Source organism: Siphateles boraxobius, unplaced genomic scaffold (assembly GCF_051911475.1).
Source record: "Siphateles boraxobius isolate OS27281-9 unplaced genomic scaffold, OSU_SipBor_1 19, whole genome shotgun sequence".
NCBI classification, from domain to species: Eukaryota; Metazoa; Chordata; class Actinopteri; order Cypriniformes; family Leuciscidae; genus Siphateles; species Siphateles boraxobius.
Genome location: NW_027508799.1, coordinates 34,908,322 through 34,920,324, shown reverse-complemented (window position 1 = coordinate 34,920,324; position 12,003 = coordinate 34,908,322). Strand labels below are relative to the sequence as shown.

At 45.4% G+C, this 12,003-nt stretch overlaps 1 protein-coding gene across 1 annotated transcript in view; it reads right to left on the bottom strand.

Annotated features, from left to right (window-relative positions):
- Positions 1 to 252: 252 nt before the first annotated feature.
- The window catches only part of LOC143742369 (GTPase IMAP family member 9-like), a 60,849-nt gene continuing 49,098 nt past the window's right edge, over positions 253 to 12,003 (bottom strand). The window contains exons 4-5 of the mRNA XM_077235225.1: positions 10,039 to 10,116; positions 253 to 939 (exon numbers count right to left, since the gene is read on the bottom strand). Of these exons, the coding sequence (XP_077091340.1) occupies positions 287 to 939; positions 10,039 to 10,116 (731 nt within the window). The 3' untranslated portion in view covers positions 253 to 286. The remainder of the gene's footprint in view (positions 940 to 10,038; positions 10,117 to 12,003) is intronic.

The following is a 12,003-nucleotide window of genomic DNA, read 5'->3' as shown; positions in this document are numbered from 1 at the left end:
TGTACTTTCATAAACTAAAAAAATTACTACTTGTATTAATATAGTAAACTACGAGTATACTTAAAGTTCACTTGTAGTACAGATGCATTACAAATGAGAAATCTAGTTGTGTACTTAAAGTTTACTACTGCTACACTTATAGAACACTTAAACGTATACTTTTATATACTAAAAGTGGGCCAATTTAGTCCAAGTATAATTCAGAAAATAAACTTGAAGTATACTTCTTTTTCATAAGGGATGGGAAAGTATTTTCGTAAGGGTTATGTCTCAAAAACACAGAAAGTCAAAGACACTTACAGAACTTTGCTCTGTCTAATATCTTGCTCTGAGCGGCCTGGTACATCTCATTAGTGTAATGATGCCCTCCGTTCGCTTCCACCATCGTCTCAATCTTCTCCAGCAGTTCAGTGACCTGAGAGCGGTTCTCCATGTTTTTATTGTTGAATGAGTGAAATCTGCCTCCACACTTCTCAACAAGAGCCTGGAGATCATTACTTTCTCTGATATACTTATCTAATGGTTTCCCGCATAGTGCATCAGCGTGAGAGAACAGAATGATGGTGTAGCGTGCAGCTTCTTCTCCAAAGTTCTCCTGGATCCATTTCACTGTGTTTTTCTCCTCTTCTGTAAATCTCACACCCAGTCTGATGACCATCAGAAACACATGAGGACCAGGAGCAGACATATAGACACACTTTTCTATTTCCTCCTTCAGTTTCTCCCCTGCCATTATCGTATCAAACAGTCCTGGAGTGTCGATGACTGAGATGCTCTTCTCATCAATCTGTTCTTCTTTTCTCTCACAGGTGTTAGTAACCGACCCTGGTGAAGCATCCCCTTTAAAACACTCTCGACCTAAGATGGTGTTTCCTGTCGCACTCTTTCCTGAACCAGTTTTACCCAGAAGAACAATCCTGAGTTCAGATGAAGCTGATCCTGTGAATCAGATTATAATTTTTAGGATTAAATAGAGCATTTAAAAATAATTACAAATATAAATTAAAACTGAGATCCGAAGTTTTAAATAAACTTGTTAAAAAGCTGGGAGTAGTAGAGCAGGAAACAACCTAACACTTTCTGACTTTCTCAGTTTGTGTAAATCCACTTAGGATTCAGGGAATTTATTGTTCCCACATTAATTTCCCTAGTCTAGTACAATTATGTGGTTTTGTTTAATTTATACAGTGCATAGTTTTTTCTTTAATAACCCTGAAAGAATGGAAGTGAAATGTGACAACATGCCCCAAAGGGCATACAGAAGAGTCTTAATATCATTGTCATACTGAAGACTAAAATTTCACTGTTTAATGTTATTTTCAGTATTATTTTCCTTTATTAATGTTCATAATAATTTGTATAATGTATTTTGTAAAGTTAGAGAGATATGGGATGAGCTATATTTTTGCATAGAAGTATGTGTGCAATGTAACATATGTTCCACTGATGATGATGTGTTCATCTGTTGTACGGTTGGCCTGTTCTTTATAATGAAAGAAATGTTTTCCCCTGATGCATATGTACCACGAATGTATACACTAAAGGACAGTTTTCTTTATATGGAAAGTGTAATGTGCCATGTGTAAGCGTGAGATATGCGTTCCATTTTAACAAGGAATTTGTAAGGTCTTCAGTGGTGTATATAAGCTCAAATCCTTAGTGTAGGACCCCAGAGAAACACATACAGCTGGCATGAGAGGGGGTGAGAGGGAAAAGATGGGGAGAGAGGACAGAGAAATGGGGAACAGAGAAATCTGGAATGAAGTCCACCTCGCCTGTAACCTTCCTCTTTTATGCCTGTTTCTCTACTGTGCTGACACATAAAAATAATAAATAAGGGATCTCTTGGCAAAATAATTGGTGTTGCTTCCGAGATTCAACCATAACGAGGAAAAGTTTAATTTTGAAGTCTACACTGTGATGGATTGTCTGCCTCTCCCTTGTAATCAGCTGATGAGGAGAATTGGTGGCGTGTGATGAGGCACACCTGACGAGAATGAAGCCTCATCACCGCCGCTGTTAAATGCTGAGCGTGCCTCTCCTCGAGAGACCGGTCTCTTCCCTGTGCATGCACACTGGTGTCTTCGTGGGTTCAGGAAGGGTGTTTGCGGAGGGATTCCCGCTTCGCTGGAGCTGTGAGTCGCCGGACCCGCGGTCTGAACGGAGAACACGCGTAACGCCGCTGACAGGCTAGGATGCCGGGCCGCTAATCCCCTTCGTTGTCGGGGCCAAGAGAGGACAAGTCGCGATGCCAAAGCCGCCGCCCCCTCACGCCTCAACCCAAGGAGAGAGAGAAGCGCGTGCGACCGCAGAACACCACCCCCTTACCTGGACCCATCCCATCTCTTCACTACCTTTCCTTCACGATTCCCTGGCACAACGAGGACACCAGATCCCCTTTTGTTTTTACACATTATTTCCCCATTTTTGGACATTTTGTGTTTATTTAATTTAATAAATGCCTCTCCGAGGCTTGAAACCACTCCTTCTGTGTCTGTTGTTTGCTTCCCCGCCACAACACTTACAGAAAGTCACATTAAGCATTCTCTTTATGACCGATTTCTAGGAGAAAAACGTCTCGTTACGTATGTAACCCTGGTTCCCTGAGCAGGGAATGAGAAACTGCAATAGCGGTCGCTATGGGAACACACTCCGGTGTGACGAATGTCTGAAGCCCTTATACCATCACGCCAATTTGATTGGCCAATAGCCAACGCTTTGCTGGGAACGGAAAGGGACCGAAGCGACCGTAGGAACATACCCAGTCCTAGGTCACAACAAGACTTTAACCAACCCCGTGGCAAACTCCATACAAGGAAGGCTAATAGAAAGAGCCTGCAGATCCCCAATTCTCTAGAGGGAGGATAGAGCCACTAAATGGCTTGAATGGTGATTCACCAGCCCTTCCAGAATGAAAGCTAAATCCCAAAAGGGAATTCATACAGGATGGAAAGGCCTAAGCTGTCTAGTCCCTTGTAGAAAAAGAGAAACCGGGGGTAACATCCTACAGAAACAATTCCCAAGGGCACATGCTCAGGTGATATAGCCGCCACATAAACCTTAAGTGTGGAAGGGGCTGCTCCTGCTGAAAAACGACTCTGTAGGAACTCCAGTATTGAACTCACAGGGCAAGGAACTGGGTCCAGGTTGTGTTGGCCATACCAAGAGATGAACAGCCTCCATTTAAAAGCATACAAGCGCCTCGTAGAAGGGGCCCCAGAATTAAGAACAGTGTCTGTAATCTCAGCTGAGAGAATGGAATGGATAATCATGCCCCGCTCAGGGGTCACACCCACAACTTCCATAAGTATCCATAATGGGGATGCCAAACCGTACCCTGGGCCTGAGTCAACAGGTCCGGTCTGAGGGGAACCTCCCAAAGAGGGTTGACTAACAGACTTACCAGGTCTGAGAACCATATCTGAGTGGGCCAAAACTGGACCACAAGCAAAAGACGTCTAACCTTGGCTGTTCTCACTCTGAGAAGAACCGCCGAGAGTAACCGAATTGGTGGGAAGGCGTAAAGTCTGGCTCTGGGCCACTCCTGGGTCGGTCTCGTTCTCCCTAGACCTGTGCGGGATGAGCTGGCGAAAAACTGCGACTGCGGTTTCGCTGCTTGAAATTATTACACCACAGTGGTCACGGACTCACCAAATAGGGCGTCTTTTAGATGTGGGGGCATCCAGCATGAAGGTTTTGTCCTTTTCTTTGATGTCAGTAAAAGTGAGCCAAAGGTGAGCCAAGGGGAGTGTGCTTGTTAGCTCTAAGCACCAAGGCAGTAGCCCGCCTGAGCTCCTCTTTAGCCTCTGGTGTCATACCTTCCCCTTCATCTAGCTCTTTAAGTAGCTCTGCTTGATAAGCCTGAAGTACACCCCCAGAGTGAAGAGAAGCTTCTGCCTGTCCAGCGGCCATGTATGATTTTCCAACCAAAGCGGAAGTAATCCTGCAAGGTTTGGATGGCAGCAAGGGCCGTGACTTCCAAGCTGGAGCTGAAGTCGGGGCGACATGGGCCGCAAGCATTTCTTCAGTGGGCGGCATTTCCACATAGCCATTTTAGGAACCATGGCGAAATCAGCGGGGTTAGTAATGCGTGCCGAAAATAGCTGCTGCCAAGACTCGTGGTGGAGGTCTTGGAAGAAGGGGAGAGGCTTAAGGGGCTAAACTGGCTGGCCAAATATCGATCTGCCAGTTTCGACTGGGCCTGAGTTTGCGCTGGCTCGCACTCCCATTCTAGTCCCAGCTTGTCTACAGCTCATTGTACGACAGAGAAGTGCGTTTCTCCTTTTGAGAGGTTGTCCACTGAGCGTTTGTCCACTGAGGGAAGGAGAGAACTAAACCCATCGCCTATGAGCTCCTCAGAGTCCTCAGAGGCCGCTGTAGACAGTACATCATCGTCAAACGGGCCACACCCAAAAGAAATATGCGCGAGGTCTTCTTTTATCAGAAAGCAGGCGAGCCTGGAGCGCAAAACTTTTAAACGCAGGCTATCGCAGTGTCGACAGTCAGATAGGCCGCTAAGCGCCATCTGAGCGTGATTAAGGCCCAAACATAGCATGCACCTGTTGTTAGTGTCTCCTCCTGCGATGAACCTGTCGCACGGGTCGATGCATTTCCTGTAGCTCATCTTGTCTGCTTGAGAGGAGTGAAACTTCTCTGAAGTATGGCAACGAACACAAGAAATACCCTTTCTTACGGGCAACAGAAAATCCGCTTCCTGAAGGAAAAAAATCATGATCAAATAGCGCGCAGCACGCTGATATGAAGCTACTTGTACTCTTAGTATTTTCTGGGCATATTTCTCAAGTCACCTTCATTTATACTGCGCTTTTAATAATACAGATTGTTTTTAAGCAGCTTAACAGTGATAATAGGAAATTAAAGTAACAGAACTGTTTTGGCTTTACAGCAGCTCTAGAATAAAGTTATTGTCCAGCTAAAGTTAGTTTTGATTGATTAACTTCCGTTGCAACGATCATTAGTTATTAACTTAGGGGCCGCTAACACGACACTGTTCTAATAGAAAACCTTTAATGTGATCCGGCCGCTCATTTGCACAAAACAGTGCCTAGTGGCTTGAGAATGCAAACCATGAAATAGGTTCCAAGGTACAAGCCTTGAAAAATTTATAATACAGAATTTTTTATCGCTTCCGCGTAGCCACGTAAACCGGAATTATCCATACGTTTTATCTGTACAGAGGTAAAGGGAAGGAGGCCTTCACAAAGGAGAGACTAGTGACACTTCACGACTGCGTTGTCGCCGTGTCCAGGCGCAGGTAATTCATCAGATCCGGATACGGCCTGGATCCGGCGGACTGCGGTAAAGCTTGGGATAAACAGAGTGACTAATATTAGCGTAGACGCCATCCTTCTTATGATGTAATGAGTACATCAGGATATGAGGGAAGTGTTGCCGGTTTCTGCTGACCTAATCTATGTAGCCTATAATGTGTCATGTGTAAGTCTATAATGTGTTATGTGTATGCTAGGTCAAAGAGATGTGTTTTAGTCTAGATTTGAACTGACAGACTGTGTCTGCTTCCCGGAGAATGTTAGGAAGTCTGTTCCAAAGTTTTGGTGCTAAATAGGAAAAGGATCTACCGCCAGCAGTCGGTTTTGATATTCTAGGTATTATCAACTGGCCAGAATTTTGAGATCGCAATAGACGTGAAGGACTATAATGCGTTAACAGCTCGCTCAAGTACTGGGGAGCTAAACCATTTAGTGCTTTGTAAATAATCAGCAATATTTAAAAATGTATATGATGTGTAATAGGGAGCCAATGCAGTGTTGACAGAACCGGGCTAATATGGTCATACTTCCTGGTTCTGGTAAGAACTGCTGCATTTTGGACCAGCTGTAATTTGTTTATTAAGCGTGCAGGGCAACCACCCATAATAGCATTACAATAATCTATCCTTGATGTTATGAACGCATTATCACAGTGTTGGTTTGTGTTTTCCCCGGGTGTCCACTAGAGGTCTCTTTCCCTTACTGTCACCATTCATTCTGGAACTGCATTTCCCACGATCCTTTGTCTGTTCTCATCACTCATCATTGCACGCAGCTGTTTTCAATTACATTGTTTAGTTCTGTGTATAAATACCCTGTCTGTTTCAGTCCATGTCACGGAGTCGTTGTTTTATGTCCCCACACTTCTGAGGTTTGTTTCTGCTCGTTTCTCGTTTTTGTTGTTTTGTTCTTTTGTTCTTGGATTGCTTATACGGTGTTTGACCCTTGCCTGGACTGGATTACGTGTACGGATTACCCAATAAATATACTGCTACTCAATCTACTGTTTCCCTGTGTGTGCGTCGTGACAGAACGACTCCGTCATCAAGATCCAGCGGTATGTTTTTTAATATCTCTTCCCCAGCCACCGAGCGGGAGAGAAGGGATTTGTTTGAGGGGACCCGGTTGGTCAAGTTTCGCGGGACCCGTGGAGGTCGCAGTGGAGGAGGTGGTCGAGAGGAATTCCAACACCATTTTCCACTCAGGCCCCTCTTCGACCCTGGGCTGGTGCGATCCAGTCCAGAGTTTCATCCGGCGCTGTTTCCATCTAGCCCAGAGCGCGCACTTCACCAGCGGAAACGGCGGAGGAGGAGGAAGACCTCTAGCTTCTCCAAAGGCCCGGAGGCCGTGTCCCAGCAGCCCGCCGCTTTTCTGGAGGCTGATTCGGAGATGGTTCACGTCCCGTTTGCCCAGTCAGAGACTGTTCACGTCCCGTTTGCCCAGTCAGAGACTGTTCACGTCGCGTCTGCCCAGTCAGAGACTGTTCACGTCACGTCTGCCCAGCGAGAGACTGTTCACGTCACGTCTGCCCAGCGAGAGACTGTTCACGTCACGTCTGCCCAGCGAGAGACTGTTCACGTCACGTCTGCCCAGCGAGAGACTGTTCACGTCACGTCTGCCCAGCGAGAGACTGTTCACGTCACGTCTGCCCAGCGAGAGACTGTTCACGTCACGTCTGCCCAGCGAGAGACTGTTCACGTCACGTCTGCCCAGCGAGAGACTGTTCACGTCACGTCTGCCCAGCGAGAGACAGTGCACGCTCTGTCTGCCCAGTCAGAGACAGTGCACGTCCAGTCTGCCCAGTCAGAGACAGTGCACGTCCAGTCTGCCCAGTGAGAGACTGAGCACTGCCAGTCTGCCCAGTCAGAGACTGAGCACGTCCAGTCTGCCCAGTCAGAGACTGAGCACGTCCAGTCTGCCCAGTCAGAGACTGAGCACGTCCAGTCTGCCCAGTCTGAGACAGATCTGGAAATGCCCATTTGTGTGGCCGCCAAGGCACTTACGGACTATTTGGAGCGTCTGGCTCGGATCCTGGACATGCCCGTGTCTGCTGTTCCAGAGCCGGAGCCAGTGTCTCCTGTTTCAGAGCCGGAGCCAGTGTCTGCTGTTCCAGAGCCGGAGGCAGAGCCAGTGCCTGTTCCAGAGCCGGAGGCAGAGCCAGTGCCTGTTCCAGAGCCGGAGGCAGAAACAATGCCCGTTCTGGAGCCGGAGGGAGAACCAATGCCCGTTCTGGAGCCGGAGGGAGAACCAATGCCCGTTCTGGAGCCGGAGGCAGAGCCAGTGCCCGTTCCAGAGCCGGAGGCAGAGCCAGTGTATTTTCCAGAGCCGAAGGCAGAGCCAAGGCCTGTTCCAGAGCTGGAGCCAATGTCTGTTCCAGCGCCAGAGCCAGTGTTTTTTTCTGTGTTTGTGTTTGTTCTTGTGACTGTTACAGTTCTTGTGTCTGTTCCTGAGCCGGTGTCTGTTGTTCCTGAGCCGGTGTCTGTTGTTCCTGAGCCGGTGTCTGCTGTACCTGAGCCGGTGTCTGCTGTACCTGAGCCGGTGTCTGCTGTACCTGAGCCGGTGTCTGCTGTACCTGAGCCGGTGTCTGCTGTACCTGAGCCGGTGTCTGCTGTTCCTCAGCCTGAGCCACCGTCGTGGCCGCCCGAGGGGTCTTCACCGCCCTGGCCGCCCGAGGGGTCTTCACCCCCCTGGCCGCCCGAGGGGTCTTCACCGCCCTGGCCGCCCGAGGGGTCTTCACCGCCCTGGCCGCCCGAGGGGTCTTCACCGCCCTGGTCGCCCGATAGGTCTTCTGGTTTGCCCTGGTCGCCCGATGGACTGTCTGCTTGGCCCTGGGTGCCCGATGGACTGTCTGCTTCGCCCTGGCCGCCCGATGGACTGTCTGCTTCGCCCTGGTCGACCGATGGACTGTCTGCTTCGCCCTGGCCGCCCGATGAACTGTCTGCTTCGCCCTGGCCGCCCGATGGACTGTGTGCTTCGCCCTGGCCGCCCGATGGACTGTCCGCTTCGCCCTGGCCGCCGGCTAAACCATCACCCCCTGTCTCGGTTTCCTTCCATGGACCTGGCCCCCCATCCCTCCCCCTGATCCTCCACCGTTCCACCTCCCTCCTGGACTCTTGTTTTGTTTGTTTTTTGTGGGTCTTGGAGCGTCTGGTAGCCACTCCGTAGAGGGGGGGTTATGTCACAGTGTTGGTTTGTGTTTTCCCCGGGTGTCCACTAGAGGTCTCTTTCCCTTACTGTCACCATTCATTCTGGAACTGCATTTCCCACTATCTTTTGTCTGTTCTCATCACTCATCATTGCACGCAGCTGTTTTCCATTACATTGTTTAGTTCTGTGTATAAATACCCTGTCTGTTTCAGTCCATGTCACGGAGTCGTTGTTTTATGTCCCCACACTTCTGAGGTTTGTTTCTGCTCGTTTCTCGTTTTGTTCTTGGATTGCTTATACGGTGTTTGACCCTTGCCTGGACTGGATTACGTGTACGGATTACCCAATAAATATACTGCTACTGGATCTGTTTCCCTGTGTGTGCGTCGTGACACGCATGAACTAATTGTTACGCATTTGTCATTGAGAGCATATGACGTAATTTAGATATATTTTTAAGAAGGAAAAATGCAGGTTTACAGATACCAGACATGTGACTTTCAAATGAAAGAATGCTATCAAAGAGCACACACGCACACACACACACACAAACACACACACACACACACATACACACACACACACACAAACACACACACACACACACCCAGGTTCCTAACCGACGACGAAGACTTGACAGAGCAGCCATCAAGTGTTAGACAGTATTCTAGGTTAGTAGGCCTATGTGAGGAAGTTTTTTGTCCAATAATTAGTATCTCTGTTTTTTCAGAATTAAGTAGTAGGAAATTACAAGTCATCCAGTTTTTTATATCAGCTATGCATTCCGTTAATTTTGTGAATTGATAAATTTTGTCAGGGCGTGAAGAAATATACAGCTGAGTATCATCAGCATAACAGTGAAAACTAAAGCCATGCTTCCTAATGATATCTCCTAAGGGTTGCATGTACAGAGTGAACAGCAGCGGTCCTAGTACTGAGCCTTGTGGTACACCATACTGAACTTTTGACCTGATCTCTTAATTTACTGCTACAAACTGATAACGGTCAGATGAGTATGATTTAAACCATGCTAATGCAATTCCACTTATGCCAACATAATTTTCAAGTCTATTTAAAAGAATGGTGTGGTCAAAGGTATCAATTGTCTTTTAATATCACTGTCTTAATGCATTGAACTGTTTTCTTTTAAATGGGTTTCTTTTGGAGGAAACAGCTTAACGTGTAATTAAAGGTGTTGTGTTCATATGCTGGGCTCATCTGCTTTTCTGTACACATTATGCTTTATTAGTTTGGTGTTTACTGAGTTTGGTCTGTTAATGCCACTGCCTTATTACTGTACATTAAGCCACGTTAAGCGTTTTTCACCTTAAGTGTTTTAGAATGTCCCTTTAAATGTCCCTTTAGAATGCATTTAACTATAACATAACCATAAACAAAGTCACTTATTGTCACTTTGTTAAAAAGACATCTTTTTAATCTTTTAAGCATTTCAATTCTAATCAATCCTATGAACTTGTACTTTCAACTTTGCATTGTGTACTGTGAATATGAATGCCTCTTATGACATGATTGTGATGTTCCTCATTTGTAAGGTCATTTGGATAAGTCTCTGCTAAATCAATAAATGTGAAATATATACTTGTAGTTCTGTCTTCTGTCCATTGCTGTATCCTTCCATGATTCAGTGGCCTCCGTCTCACAGCAGAGGATTTTCTTCCTAAAATGACATTGCATATCAGTTGTGACAGATGCAAGCTGCATTTGATCAAATAGCAAATGTCAAATGCTGAGCGCTTTCAGAAATAAATGTCAATGTAAAGCCCAATTTATACTTCTGCGTCGAACTCATGCCGCAGCTATGTCGTAGGCTGTGTATGGCGCGCTTACCCTTCAGTGTACCCTGACGTGTATGGCGAGTGCATAGTACCACGGATAACCTACCGAAGGAGACAGTCGTGTACTTTTATGTGAGAGAAGCGGTACGACGCACTACAGACACATGACACCAACGCGTGACTCCAACGTCGTTGAGAAGTATGTCGGACCACAGACACGTGACACCAACGTGTGACTCCAACGCCGTTGAGAAGTACGTCGCACCACCGACACGTGACACCAACGTGTGACTCAATTTTTATATTTCCTTTTTTATCTTTCTTATCAATACTAACTTTTTTCCTTTCTTTTCTTGTGTTCTGATGACATTGAATATATAATTGATAAAAATTGTGTATTGTATACAAAGTTGTGTATGTCATTAATGTCATCTCTGAATTGTTTACAAACATGATAAAAAAATATTTAAAAAGAATTCACTCACTTTCTACTGGAGATGAGGACTATGCAAATTATACACTGTAGCAAGGTTCAGTTGTTTTGGGAAGAAGGAGGCGAGAACCGGCGAACATTCAAAAACTTTAATAATAAAATAAAACAAATACAAAAACTATATGTCTGCCAGCAGCCCCTCGCGGACGACTGCTGGCTACACAAAACACAAATAAAACACAGGCCTGTCCTCTCTCGATCATCACAGTTGTCACTCCTCCTTTATGCTTCCGCTCCTCCGTGAAATATGCGACACGGGTGCGTCGCGCAGATGTCGTTCATTAACAATCACGTCACCGGCCTCGCGCCATTCTCTCACGTCCCTCGGCATCGCCCTGCTTGCCACATACACCATCAAAGTCGAAATTTTATGTAATTTGCACAATTATTAACAACAACAACAACTTTAAAATTGAACAGATTAATTAATTAATTGTAATCTATAAAGATAATATTCTGGAATGTGTCATTCTGAGTTTTACCTTTTGATTTATTATTTAAGAAAATGATTATTCTTATTTTCAAGAAATCAACAATGACAAAATATAAGACAGGAAAATAGTATTTTAATCACAAAATGCAAAACAATTTAGGTGCATGTTCAAATGTTTTAACTAGGGCTGTCAGTAACGATTATTTAATTTATATATTTTTTGGTAATAAAGATAGATCTAAGTGAACAATAGCCTTTAGTATGACTTAAATATATATAACAAATGAGGCAATAATAATTGGTTCAAATAAAGCAGAGGTACTCAACAGGCGGCCCATCGGCATTAGTTTTATGGCCCGCGTCATGCAAAAGATGAATGCACTTTTTTTTATAATTTGAGCTCAAAGGTTGCGCAAATATTAGACAGCTTGACTTATGTAGCCTATGTATACCATGGACGCTTTGGATAATCCGTGGGTCGATTAATAAAAAATAACATTCATCATCGTCATTGTGATGTGTGTGGAATGTTTAATGGGACTTTAGGCTATATAGCTGGCTACTTGATATCTCCGAAATATACCATTAACTTGCTAAGCGCAACAAATAGCGAAACAAGCGGTAAAGCTGTCAGGCAACTTTTGTGTGCGCGCAACGCAAAGCTTGTGCATTCAGAGCTGCGCATTTTCACTTAATTGAAATATCACATTTTCATTATTTAGAGCTCATAACTTAATAAAACAAGCTGTGTTACTGTATGACGAATGGTTACTTCAAATGTTGATGTATGTGCGATGTAGCCTACTTTAGGCTATCTGAATTAAATACATAGCCTACACATCT